This window comes from Pseudophryne corroboree, chromosome 7 (assembly GCF_028390025.1).
Source record: "Pseudophryne corroboree isolate aPseCor3 chromosome 7, aPseCor3.hap2, whole genome shotgun sequence".
Classification (NCBI taxonomy): Eukaryota; Metazoa; Chordata; class Amphibia; order Anura; family Myobatrachidae; genus Pseudophryne; species Pseudophryne corroboree.
Genome location: NC_086450.1, coordinates 402,736,300 through 402,750,108, shown reverse-complemented (window position 1 = coordinate 402,750,108; position 13,809 = coordinate 402,736,300). Strand labels below are relative to the sequence as shown.

General features: G+C 46.3%; 1 protein-coding gene across 8 annotated transcripts in view; it reads right to left on the bottom strand.

Moving 5' to 3' along the window:
- The window catches only part of MAPK8IP3 (mitogen-activated protein kinase 8 interacting protein 3), a 184,579-nt gene extending 174,591 nt beyond the window's left edge, over positions 1-9,988 (bottom strand). For 4 of the 8 annotated variants that reach the window (XM_063934640.1, XM_063934643.1, XM_063934642.1 and 1 more), the window contains exon 1: positions 8,557-9,988. In XM_063934640.1, the coding sequence (XP_063790710.1) occupies positions 8,557-8,865 (309 nt within the window). In that variant the 5' untranslated portion in view covers positions 8,866-9,988. The remainder of the gene's footprint in view (positions 1-8,556) is intronic. The other 4 variants (XM_063934644.1, XM_063934647.1, XM_063934646.1 and 1 more) reach the window with 2 other exon arrangements.
- Between the last annotated feature and the right edge of the window lie 3,821 nt (positions 9,989-13,809).

Genomic DNA, 13,809 nt, shown 5'->3' with positions numbered 1-13,809 from the left:
TCCATAATTGTATATACCACCTAACCGTGGTTTTTTTTTCTTTCTTTATAGTCATACTAGTTACGAGTATACTATCTCTTTATCAACCAGTCTATATTAGCAGCAGACACAGTACAGTGCGGTAGTTCACGGCTGTGGCTACCTCTGTGTCGGCACTCGGCAGCCCGTCCATAATTGTATATACCACCTAACCGTGGTTTTTTTTTCTTTCTTTATACATACATACTAGTTACGAGTATACTATCTCTTTATCAACCAGTCTATATTAGCAGCAGACACAGTACAGTGCGGTAGTTCACGGCTGTGGCTACCTCTGTGTCGGCACTCGGCAGCCCGTCCATAATTGTATATACCACCTAACCGTGGTTTTTTTTTCTTTCTTTATACATACATACTAGTTACGAGTATACTATCTCTTTATCAACCAGTCTATATATTAGCAGCAGACACAGTACAGTGCGGTAGTTCACGGCTGTGGCTACCTCTGTGTCGGCACTCGGCAGCCCGTCCATAATTGTATATACCACCTAACCGTGGTTTTTTTTTCTTCTTTATACATACATACTACTACGACATCTCTTTATCAACCAGTCTATATTAGCAGCAGACACAGTACAGTACGGTAGTTCACGGCTGTGGCTACCTCTGTGTCTGCACTCGGCAGGCAGTCCGTCCATAATTGTATACCACCTAACCGTGGTTTTTTTTTCTTTCTTCTTTATACATACATAGTTACATAGACATCTCTTTATCAACCAGTCTATATTAGCAGCAGACACAGTACAGTACGGTAGTTCACGGCTGTGGCTACCTCTGTGTCTGCACTCGGCAGGCAGTCCGTCCATAATTGTATACCACCTAACCGTGGTTTTTTTTTCTTTCTTCTTTATACATACATAGTTACATAGACATCTCTTTATCAACCAGTCTATATTAGCAGCAGACACAGTACAGTACGGTAGTTCACGGCTGTGGCTACCTCTGTGTCTGCACTCGGCAGGCAGTCCGTCCATAATTGTATACCACCTAACCGTGGTTTTTTTTTTCTTTCTTCTTTATACATACATAGTTACATAGACATCTCTTTATCAACCAGTCTATATTAGCAGCAGACACAGTACAGTACGGTAGTTCACGGCTGTGGCTACCTCTGTGTCTGCACTCGGCAGGCAGTCCATAATTGTATACTAGTATCCATCTCCATTGTTTACCTGAGGTGCCTTTTAGTTGTGCCTATTAAAATATGGAGAACAAAAATGTTGAGGTTCCAAAATTAGGGAAAGATCAAGATCCACTTCCACCTCGTGCTGAAGCTGCTGCCACTAGTCATGGCCGAGACGATGAAATGCCAGCAACGTCGTCTGCCAAGGCCGATGCCCAATGTCATAGTACAGAGCATGTCAAATCCAAAACACCAAATATCAGAAAAAAAAAGGACTCCAAAACCTAAAATAAAATTGTCGGAGGAGAAGCGTAAACTTGCCAATATGCCATTTACGACACGGAGTGGCAAGGAACGGCTGAGGCCCTGGCCTATGTTCATGGCTAGTGGTTCAGCTTCACATGAGGATGGAAGCACTCAGCCTCTCGCTAGAAAAATGAAAAGACTCAAGCTGGCAAAAGCAGCACAGCAAAGAACTGTGCATTCTTCGAAATCCCAAATCCACAAGGAGAGTCCAATTGTGTCGGTTGCGATGCCTGACCTTCCCAACACTGGACGTGAAGAGCATGCGCCTTCCACCATTTGCACGCCCCCTGCAAGTGCTGGAAAGAGCACCCGCAGTCCAGTTCCTGATAGTCAGATTGAAGATGTCAGTGTTGAAGTACACCAGGATGAGGAGGATATGGGTGTTGCTGGCGCTGGGGAGGAAATTGACCAGGAGGATTCTGATGGTGAGGTGGTTTGTTTAAGTCAGGCACCCGGGGAGACACCTGTTGTCCGTGGGAGGAATATGGCCGTTGACATGCCAGGTGAAAATACCAAAAAAATCAGCTCTTCGGTGTGGAGGTATTTCACCAGAAATGCGGACAACAGGTGTCAAGCCGTGTGTTCCCTTTGTCAAGCTGTAATAAGTAGGGGTAAGGACGTTAACCACCTCGGAACATCCTCCCTTATACGTCACCTGCAGCGCATTCATAATAAGTCAGTGACAAGTTCAAAAACTTTGGGTGACAGCGGAAGCAGTCCACTGACCAGTAAATCCCTTCCTCTTGTAACCAAGCTCACGCAAACCACCCCACCAACTCCCTCAGTGTCAATTTCCTCCTTCCCCAGGAATGCCAATAGTCCTGCAGGCCATGTCACTGGCAATTCTGACGATTCCTCTCCTGCCTGGGATTCCTCCGATGCATCCTTGCGTGTAACGCCTACTGCTGCTGGCGCTGCTGTTGTTGCTGCTGGGAGTCGATGGTCATCCCAGAGGGGAAGTCGTAAGCCCACTTGTACTACTTCCAGTAAGCAATTGACTGTTCAACAGTCCTTTGCGAGGAAGATGAAATATCACAGCAGTCATCCTGCTGCAAAGCGGATAACTGAGGCCTTGACAACTATGTTGGTGTTAGACGTGCGTCCGGTATCCGCCGTTAGTTCACAGGGAACTAGACAATTTATTGAGGCAGTGTGCCCCCGTTACCAAATACCATCTAGGTTCCACTTCTCTAGGCAGGCGATACCGAGAATGTACACGGACGTCAGAAAAAGACTCACCAGTGTCCTAAAAAATGCAGTTGTACCCAATGTCCACTTAACCACGGACATGTGGACAAGTGGAGCAGGGCAGGGTCAGGACTATATGACTGTGACAGCCCACTGGGTAGATGTATGGACTCCCGCCGCAAGAACAGCAGCGGCGGCACCAGTAGCAGCATCTCGCAAACGCCAACTCTTTCCTAGGCAGGCTACGCTTTGTATCACCGCTTTCCAGAATACGCACACAGCTGAAAACCTCTTACGGCAACTGAGGAAGATCATCGCGGAATGGCTTACCCCAATTGGACTCTCCTGTGGATTTGTGGCATCGGACAACGCCAGCAATATTGTGTGTGCATTAAATATGGGCAAATTCCAGCACGTCCCATGTTTTGCACATACCTTGAATTTGGTGGTGCAGAATTTTTTAAAAAACGACAGGGGCGTGCAAGAGATGCTGTCGGTGGCCAGAAGAATTGCGGGACACTTTCGGCGTACAGGCACCACGTACAGAAGACTGGAGCACCACCAAAAACTACTGAACCTGCCCTGCCATCATCTGAAGCAAGAAGTGGTAACGAGGTGGAATTCAACCCTCTATATGCTTCAGAGGTTGGAGGAGCAGCAAAAGGCCATTCAAGCCTATACAATTGAGCACGATATAGTAGGTGGAATGCACCTGTCTCAGGCGCAGTGGAGAATGATTTCAACGTTGTGCAAGGTTCTGATGCCCTTTGAACTTGCCACACGTGAAGTCAGTTCAGACACTGCCAGCCTGAGTCAGGTCATTCCCCTCATCAGGCTTTTGCAGAAGAAGCTGGAGACATTGAAGGAGGAGCTAACACGGAGCGATTCCGCTAGGCATGTGGGACTTGTGGATGGAGCCCTTAATTCGCTTAACAAGGATTCACGGGTGGTCAATCTGTTGAAATCAGAGCACTACATTTTGGCCACCGTGCTCGATCCTAGATTTAAAGCCTACCTTGGATCTCTCTTTCCGGCAGACACAAGTCTGCTGGGGTTGAAAGACCTGCTGGTGACAAAATTGTCAAGTCAAGCGGAACGCGACCTGTCAACATCTCCTCCTTCACATTCTCCCGCAACTGGGGGTGCGAGGAAAAGGCTCAGAATTCCGAGCCCACCCGCTGGCGGTGATGCAGGGCAGTCTGGAGCGACTGCTGATGCTGACATCTGGTCCGGACTGAAGGACCTGACAACGATTACGGACATGTCGTCTACTGTCACTGCATATGATTCTCTCAACATTGATAGAATGGTGGAGGATTATATGAGTGACCGCATCCAAGTAGGCACGTCACACAGTCCGTACTTATACTGGCAGGAAAAAGAGGCAATTTGGAGGCCCTTGCACAAACTGGCTTTATTCTACCTAAGTTGCCCTCCCACAAGTGTGTACTCCGAAAGAGTGTTTAGTGCCGCCGCTCACCTTGTCAGCAATCGGCGTACGAGGTTACATCCAGAAAATGTGGAGAAGATGATGTTCATTAAAATGAATTATAATCAATTCCTCCGCGGAGACATTGACCAGCAGCAATTGCCTCCACAAAGTACACAGGGAGCTGAGATGGTGGATTCCAGTGGGGACGAATTGATAATCTGTGAGGAGGGGGATGTACACGGTGATATATCGGAGGGTGATGATGAGGTGGACATCTTGCCTCTGTAGAGCCAGTTTGTGCAAGGAGAGATTAATTGCTTCTTTTTTGGGGGGGGTCCAAACCAACCCGTCATATCAGTCACAGTCGTGTGGCAGACCCTGTCACTGAAATGATGGGTTGGTTAAAGTGTGCATGTCCTGTTTTGTTTATACAACATAAGGGTGGGTGGGAGGGCCCAAGGACAATTCCATCTTGCACCTCTTTTTTCTTTTCTTTTTCTTTGCATCATGTGCTGATTGGGGAGGGTTTTTTGGAAGGGACATCCTGCGTGACACTGCAGTGCCACTCCTAAATGGGCCCGGTGTTTGTGTCGGCCACTAGGGTCGCTAATCTTACTCACACAGTCAGCTACCTCATTGCGCCTCTTTTTTTCTTTGCGTCATGTGCTGTTTGGGGAGGGTTTTTTGGAAGGGACATCCTGCGTGACACTGCAGTGCCACTCCTAGATGGGCCCGGTGTTTGTGTCGGCCACTAGGGTCGCTAATCTTACTCACACAGCTACCTCATTGCGCCTCTTTTTTTCTTTGCGTCATGTGCTGTTTGGGGAGGGTTTTTTGGAAGGGACATCCTGCGTGACACTGCAGTGCCACTCCTAGATGGGCCCGGTGTTTGTGTCGGCCACTAGGGTCGCTAATCTTACTCACACAGCTACCTCATTGCGCCTCTTTTTTTCTTTGCGTCATGTGCTGTTTGGGGAGGGTTTTTTGGAAGGGCCATCCTGCGTGACACTGCAGTGCCACTCCTAGATGGGCCCGGTGTTTGTGTCGGCCACTAGGGTCGCTAATCTTACTCACACAGCTACCTCATTGCGCCTCTTTTTTTCTTTGCGTCATGTGCTGTTTGGGGAGGGTTTTTTGGAAGGGACATCCTGCGTGACACTGCAGTGCCACTCCTAGATGGGCCCGGTGTTTGTGTCGGCCACTAGGGTCGCTTATCTTACTCACACAGCGACCTCGGTGCAAATTTTAGGACTAAAAATAATATTGTGAGGTGTGAGGTATTCAGAATAGACTGAAAATGAGTGTAAATTATGGTTTTTGAGGTTAATAATACTTTGGGATCAAAATGACCCCCAAATTCTATGATTTAAGCTGTTTTTTAGTGTTTTTTGAAAAAAACACCCGAATCCAAAACACACCCGAATCCGACAAAAAAAATTCGGTGAGGTTTTGCCAAAACGCGTTCGAACCCAAAACACGGCCGCGGAACCGAACCCAAAACCAAAACCCGAAAAATTTCAGGCGCTCAAGAAACATAGAATGATGTAGAAAGAGCAATTTCTATATAGTTTAACGATGAAAAATTAGGACCCTAATTTACATGAATAAATTAATTAATTTCTCTTTTAACATTAACCCAACCTGTGTTCCACAGAGACACAGAAGGGCAACAACTCATTCCCCATCCAATGATAAAACAGCACAACTTCCACTTCAGGAGAATAGTAAACATTCAGAACACAACTGCGCTAGATCCACTGCTAATCGGTTTCCCAGCGTTCCTTTCTAGGACTCCTCGTCCATTGTCGTAGTTCAGTTTTTAATCAACAATACTTTGATTTTAATAACTTTACTGTTGTTTTTTTTATTATTAGTTATGTATTATTGTTAAAACATTAAAGGGCAGATTCAATTAGACCCTGTGTTTACAGCATGCCTAAAGGCCCATATAGACGGGAGAGATGTGTGCTGAGCGAACCGCTCAGCACACATCTCTCCCGCCGCTCAGCACAGTGCAATGTGTGCTGAGCGATGCAGGGGAGGATGGGGGGCCGCTCATTTCACCCAGCAGGCCAATCTAGCACAGGCAATAGCGATGTGCGGCGCCGCGCATCGCTATAGTTGAGGGGGGTACACACGAGTGATCTGTGCTTAAAATCTAAGCAATCTAGTCAGATTGCTTAGATTTTAAGCATGGATCTCTCCGTGAGTACCCCCCTTAAAGCTCCAGGTTAAACACCCAGAGCTATTCAATTATGCCGTAATTTCCTCTGAGCAGTAAACTCGCTGCCAATGTGCATTAACCCATAGACTCTGGGTTAAGTGCCCAGACTCGCTGGGTTAACTCATACAATAAGCTCCTGAGGCTGTGGAGAAAATTCTGCAGTAAGGGCACCCACTAGGGCTTAACACGACTGGTAGCAAAACTTAAATTGAATAGCTCAGAGCGGCAAAACACTGTGGCTAAAGGAATCTGCCCCTAAGAATAATACTTGTAAATAGAATGCATTACACCATAATTATAAGGTTACTGTAAAAATAGATTTACACAATAGTTTTGAAAAGACAGGTTCTCCCATCTCTACCATGAAATACTGTAACTGTCAGATATAACATAAGCCCCTTGGTCGTTCCATAGAAGTATCCTTCTTTTGTGGATGCTCAGTGTTTGGACCCAACCTTTTCTTGACAAATTCACAGTTCTGCCACAGTGTCTAAATGTATCTATGGTAGACTATACAGTGCTCTAGGGCCTATTAAAAGTCTGAAATGTTTTCATATCTTCGCCCTTGTACTTTTTCAATAACATATTCCTGGATTCTTTTTGAATGTTTTTTAATCTTCATGATGAAGCTCATTTTGTCTCTACGGAAATGCACCAAACTGTGGGACCTGACACAAGCAGGTGTATTTACCTTACAATCAATACACTTTCAATATACCCAGATTGACTTCAATTAATTCTGACCTCACACAGAAAAAGTAAAAAAAAATGTTTTTGTTTTATTTGTAATAAATCAAGATAAAGATTTTTTGTCATTGCAGCACATATCGAGGTGTGTATAATAGTCTGCACGATGAAGGCAACCACAAGATTTCATCAATTTAGCAACTATATTTAATAAAGCATTTCTTAAATTGGCAAAAGCAAATGGTTTTTAACTTTTTAAAAATTGTACTTTTAGATATAGTGACTAATGGGCACATTTACTAAGCAGTGATAAGAGCAGAGAAGTGAGCCATTGGAGAGTTGCCCATGGCAACCTATCAGCACTGAAATAACATCTATAATTTGCATACTTTAAAATTATACAGAGCTGCCGATTGGTTGATGGGGCAACTTTTCCACTGGCTCACTTCTCCGCTCTTATCACTTCTTAGTACATATCCCCCTAAATTGTCGAAAACTTGCAGGCTATTACATATACAGCTTTGGAGCAATTAAATTCCTGGAGATGTTTCAGACAATTATGGCAACCTGTACATCTCTCTGGGGAGTGAGAGAAAACTTGCAATTCCAGCAGACGTGATTTGCCACTGAATTCTCCCTTTCTGTTCATCATTGGTTAGAATTCCTAGTCTAAAATTACGTAAAAAATAAACATGGAAAATTTGTGCAAGGATGATGAATAGTGGGTATAGCCACCATATTTTACATGTTTCAGTGTGTCTGTAGTAACAAATACAAGTCTGGTGAGGGCATGCTGGGACTTATAGTTCAACTAAGAAGCAATCTGTTATCTGCCTCTGGTATACAACATACTCTTAAGTTCAGAGATCCAGGATGCCTAGTATATTCCCATCTCAGACTCATTTCTTCAGACATGAATTGAGCCAACAACCAACCCAGCAAATCTTAAACACTGACATCCTGTTAACATGCAAGACTGACAGTTCCTGGGGATCTGAGTATAACGAAGAGTAAAAAGCACTTAAAAGTTTAATAATACTGATCTGGCTAATAGCAGCTGAGATTCCGCATATATAATAATAGACAATAATCCGTAGGGGATCTAACATCTGGCACAACAGTCTGATACACTACTGCAATATAAGAAAGGCAGTTTATAAAAAGTATAAATAACAATCTTTTCTCTGGTACCAGCCACTATGACATTCATTATCCAGTTTTTCTTAGCACACTTGACACACGTGAGTGCGCGTGTGTTTTTCTGGACTTTTAATTTATGATTGCTGGCACCTGTGTTGAACAGGTGAATGGATAAGAAAGGTGTTTCACCACAGGTGATGGCAATCATACATTAAGAGGGAAGTCCAGAAGCAGAGCATTGTGTCCCTCCTGGAGAGGGTCATGCTGGGAGGTATGGATGTGTGACCCAGTGACCCACTATTCATTGTTCAGACCAGCACACTTCACAACACCATGTGAAGCCTCATGAGTAGAGTGTGAGCAGTGCGAGCCAGTGACTCAGCACGTGCATGTACAATGTATAGTTCTGGTACCCACCTCCTCTGCTTGCTTTCTGAGGGATTTCTCACGTTCATACTGAGTCAGCAACTGCTCATTATCCTCCTTCAGAAGCTCCGACTCCACCTCATGTTCTTGGTTCTCAGTCAAGACAGCATCAAGGTTCTCCAGGACATTGACCACCAGTGGCATCAGCTCCTTCACCACCTCCTCGTCGTAGCACTGGATCAGCCGCTCAAACTCCCTGTAGATGCTGTTTGCCAGGCCAGACACCCGTTCTGACATAACCGACCCAGAACAATAGTCATCCTGGTACACCACCCCATCGTCAATCTGTATCTCCATCATCTTGACACCAGGACAGGTTCCACAAGGGGTGGCAGGCAGTACAACTGGGATACTACTTTTTATAACCTTGTCTTTTAATTAGTTTTTTTTTTCTTGGGGAGTGGGGATGAATTATTTTTTTAATATTAGGGCCCCTTCCTATGGCTACACTGGGAAGAATCAGGTGCATTAATTTTAAGACAGCTTGGATTCCGTTACATGTGTAAATTCTTCATTAAAATGATCAATTACCAGACAGGCATGAACTTACTTCCGGTTTGCTCTTTACAGCAATGTTAAATATGTGGTTACAAGTACATTATTTACATGGGTGTACTGTATGCACCCGGGGATTTGGCCTTCTGCTGCCACTGTGTGAGTTTAGATTTGTGCCAATGCAATGCAGCACCTCTCCCCATCAGCAAAGACAAGATTCCCCAGACTAATATAACGCTACACGTATAATATTATCTATAATCATCCTTGCTCTTGATGGTGTACCAAATCTAGCGAGGGCAAACAAAGATGACAAAAAAATAAAAAGCAAGGTAATAAGATTTACAGATGCTACAATGTATATATTCACCCAGAGTCCTCAGTGACAACAGGCAACCTTGATAAAGCAGAGGGCCATTATTTACATATATTCTATGAATACTACAATCTAAACCTGATACACAGTAAATGCTGACACTTCCTGCTGCCCCCTTGTCTTATCTGTACATAAGACGAAGCTTATAGGGGTATTTCATCCATTCTCAAGCCGGCCAGACCTCAGTCAAAGGATGCATTGCTACTCTCTGTGATGTACGATGCACCTGATTCCTCCCTCCCCCACCCTACAGGGATACCCTAGATAGAGACTGAATGTTCTACAATGGATTGCACACACCTGCAGTGGTCCTGGGGTGATCCCTCTAATGATGCTGGGGTGCTAGAGGAGCCTCTCCATCTCATTATAGAGGTGATGCTGGTCCCTGGAAGATAGAGGCACCTCCCAGATCTGCTGGAAGTGTGGGAATAGGAGGCTGGCAGTGGCTCTGCCCTCCCCTCCCTGCTCTCTGACAAGGCTGCTGCTGCTGATCTGACGTCAGGCTGCTGTCTGCATTATGGGTAGAGAATACAGCTGATTCACTCCCAGCATCTCCTGCACTGCAAACCCATTGCCTGTTTACTATTGGTCTACACTCAGGGAGGGGGCCCTGGTGCTCTCTTATCAGATGCTCCCTAAAATAACATCACATACATCGCTATAAATGTATCTATGATAAACCCTGGCTGGATCTTGCTGCTGCATTATGGAAGCAAAATAAATACACATCTGATTTATTTATTTTTAATTTACAATTAGGAAATATTGTTCCTTGCTTTGTTATTTTGAATGCAAGTTATATTTTGCAATGGTTTAACAGGAGACATTACATCGGTAATAGACGTTAATGAGATTAATAATTCAATTAATAAGTATAAATTTAGTTAAACAAAAGTGATTTTAAAAAGTTATTACTACTTCTTACTAGTTTCATTGAAAGTAATCCCAATAGTACACATATGGGGCCTTATTCAAGTCACCACAATTTTGGCGATCGGGCCGCAGTGCGCACGTCCCATCCTGCCCATGCACGCACAGTTAATGCTGTCGGGTCGCATTAAGGACGGGATGTACTAAAGGAAAAATGCGGTAAAACCCCCGAAAACGGGGGTTTTACCGCATTTTCAAATGTACAAAGACCCTAACACCGGTTTTTCGCTGTCCAGGGTATCGCCATCTCTGGAAGCCTATGGGCTTCTTTTCGCCGACCCCGCCACAGACGCCTCCCCCCCTCCATACTTTCCTCCAGGCTGCCCTGGTACCGGAAGGTAGTCTCCTCCTCCCCCTAGCAACGGTCCTTCCGGCTGCAGAAGGGAGGAGGAGGCGCCGGGGGCAGCCTGCTGCTGCTTCCCGGCGTGCAGGCTTTGTGGAGACCCCTTGAGGTGACGGAGACCCCCCCCGCAGACCACCTCACAGGTATCGCAGGGGGCCTCCGTCACCGCATTGCGATATTGATCGCATATGTTAGTACATATGCGATCAACATCGCTGCAATAAGTGGCGAGGGGCGGCGATGTATCTTAATACATCCCGCCCTAACTGCGAACGCCTATGCCTGATTGAGTGGGTGGCGCCGGACCATTGCGGGGGTGGCCCGTCGAAAAAACATGGGGCGGGACGGCTAAGTTTTCAGGCTGGCTGCGTGACTTCACACGCAGCCGCTCCGCACATAAAGATGGCAGCGGGACTCCTGCCGTCGCAGCCAGGCTACGCCGGCAGGAGGCTTTCCTAGTTTCTGCGACCGGCGTGATTGCAATTAGTGCGCAGTCGCAGTTGGTGGGCGGCAGGTAGCATGCTGCGATGGGTGACCCCCAGCAAGCGAAAGAACGGATTGCAATCTGTACTGAATAGAGTCCATAGTCATTGAGGGGGTCATTGATTCTGCTAGCACCATTTATATGGGTTGGGTATGGGATCCCGGCAGACAGAATACCGATGCCGGGATCCCGGCCGCCAGAATGCCAGCAGGGGGTGAGCGCAACGAAGCCCCTAGTGGGCTCGCTGCGTTTGCTGCCGGCATTCTGGTGGTTGGGATCCCGGCATCGGTATTCATACTGCTGTGATCCTGACTACATCCCATTCATACAGAACAAATAGAGCGATTATTTTCTATACGGTTCTGTTTGTCTCAAAATTGCCTTGGGTGCGCCTCGGGGCTTATTCATAACGGTGATGGGTCTGTTATGCAGAAAAAGAAGTTTCCGTGGGAAGTAGTCATTAGGTTGGCATTGACAATGTCAAAACCCCAATGTCGATAGATATGTTGACATTCGGGTTAGGCTGCACGCGAGAGAGGGAGGTGGGTGTGGTATAGAAAATCTACAGCATCTAGGTAGGCAGTCATTAGGTCAACAGTGTCAAAAGGTCGACAGGTAAAAGGTAGACGGTCAAATGTTGGCATGACAATGGTCAACACAAAAATGGTTGACACAAGTTTTTTTGGGGGGGGCTGTCATTTGTATGTTTCATCATATGTGGCCGCAATCAGCGGAAACGTGTACCTTTGTGGGCTCACTTTGCTCCCCGCTCTTCGGGCAAGGTTACTATTCCCAATCGTAGTCTACTTGGATAGTAAATCAAGCAAAAGTTGGGAAAACATATTTAAAAGGCCCCCAAAATGTGTGTTGACCATTTGTTTGTTGACCATTGTCATGTTGACCTTTTGAACCTGTCGACCTTTTGTACCTGTTGACCAAATGCATGTCGACCATATTGTGTCAACATATTGACTGTCGACCTAGACACTGTCAACCTATCATCCGGATACCGGGACAGGTTAGGGTAGTTAGGCATTAGAGGGAGGTGTAGGGGGTTAGGGAAAGAATACACACCGAAGCTGAAGAAGCGGAGGGTTGACCTGGAGGTCACAGTCACATGACCATTGGGCCCAGGAAGCGTGCTGGAGTCGCTGCAGCTGTCTGGAGAAGGTAAGTCACAGCTGGGCTGTCAGGGCAAATATGTCGTCATTCTAATGTGTCAACATTTCATCACTCTCTACATGATGGATTTGACATTATTACCGACTATTATTATGACTGTTGACCAGTGACGTGTGGTTTTGTGAGGCAGGGCCTTTCCTGTCATACTAACATTTGTGCCAGAGTTTCTACTGTATAAAGTATCTGAAAAATACAAAAAATATGTTTGAAATATTTTATCTCTATTATTCTAATATTTTTTAGAGCCAAAACTATGGAGCAAAAAGTCTTTGGGGGTAATTCAGAGTTGATCGCAGCAGCAAATTTGTTAGCAGTTGGGCAAAACCATGGGGGTCATTCCGAGTTGTTCGCTCGTTGCCGATTTTCGCTATGCTGCGATTTGTTGCTAATTGCGCATGCAATAAGACTTAGCAGATTTGCTGTGGATTCTGCGGCGCCCTGCTGATCGGTGAATGATTGACAGGAAAGGGGCGTTTCTGGGTGGTAACTGAGCGTTTGCCGGGAGTGTGCTGAAAAACGCAGGCGTGTCAGGGAAAAACGCGGGAGTGTCTGGAGAAACGGGGGAGTGGCTGGCCGAACGCAGGGTGTGTTTGTGACGTCAAACCAGGAACTAAACGGACTGAGCTGATCGCAATCTGTGAGTAGGTCTGGAGCTACTCAGAAACTGCAAATAATTATTTATTAGCAGTTTTGCTAATCTTTCGTTCGCTATTCTGCTAAGCTAAGATACACTCCCAGAGGGCGGTGGCCTAGCGTGTGCAATGCTGCTAAAAGCAGCTAGCAAGCGAACAACTTGGAATGAGGGCCCATGTGCACTGCAGGGGGGGCAGATATAACATGTGCAGAGAGAGTTAGATTTGGGTGGGGTGTGTTCAAACTGAAATCTAAATTGCAGTGTAAAAATAAAGCTTGGGGCTGCGGGCGGCAGGTACAGGGGAGCAGGAGCGGGAGGGCGGCCACTTGGGTGTATGTAGAAGGTGCACCCACAGGGCAAGTGCGCTGTGGGCAATGCACCTTCTGCACACACCTAGTTACGGCACTGATAGATGTGCTAAAAATAGCACATCTACGATCACAATCTCTTGACAGTGCTAGTCCGCCCCAGATGTGAAACACTAGCTCCCTCTCCCCCCCACCGCAGAGGTGCGAAAGCATCGCACGGCGGCGATGCTTTTACACCTGGTGAGTAGCTCCCTGCCTGCGCAGCCTAGTTACCCACCATGTTTTAGTCACCGTGGCTGCGTGTGACATCACGTAGCCGCCGCGACCCGCCCCAGCAAAAGGTTCAGACACGCCTGTGTTGTCCAGACCGCACTCCTCCAAAGTCATTCGAACGCTGCCCCTCTGCCCTGCGACCGCCTCTGCCGGTCAATCAGGCAGAGGCAATCGCACAAGACGAATGGCTTCAGGTTGCGATCGCTGCCGCTGCAGCGA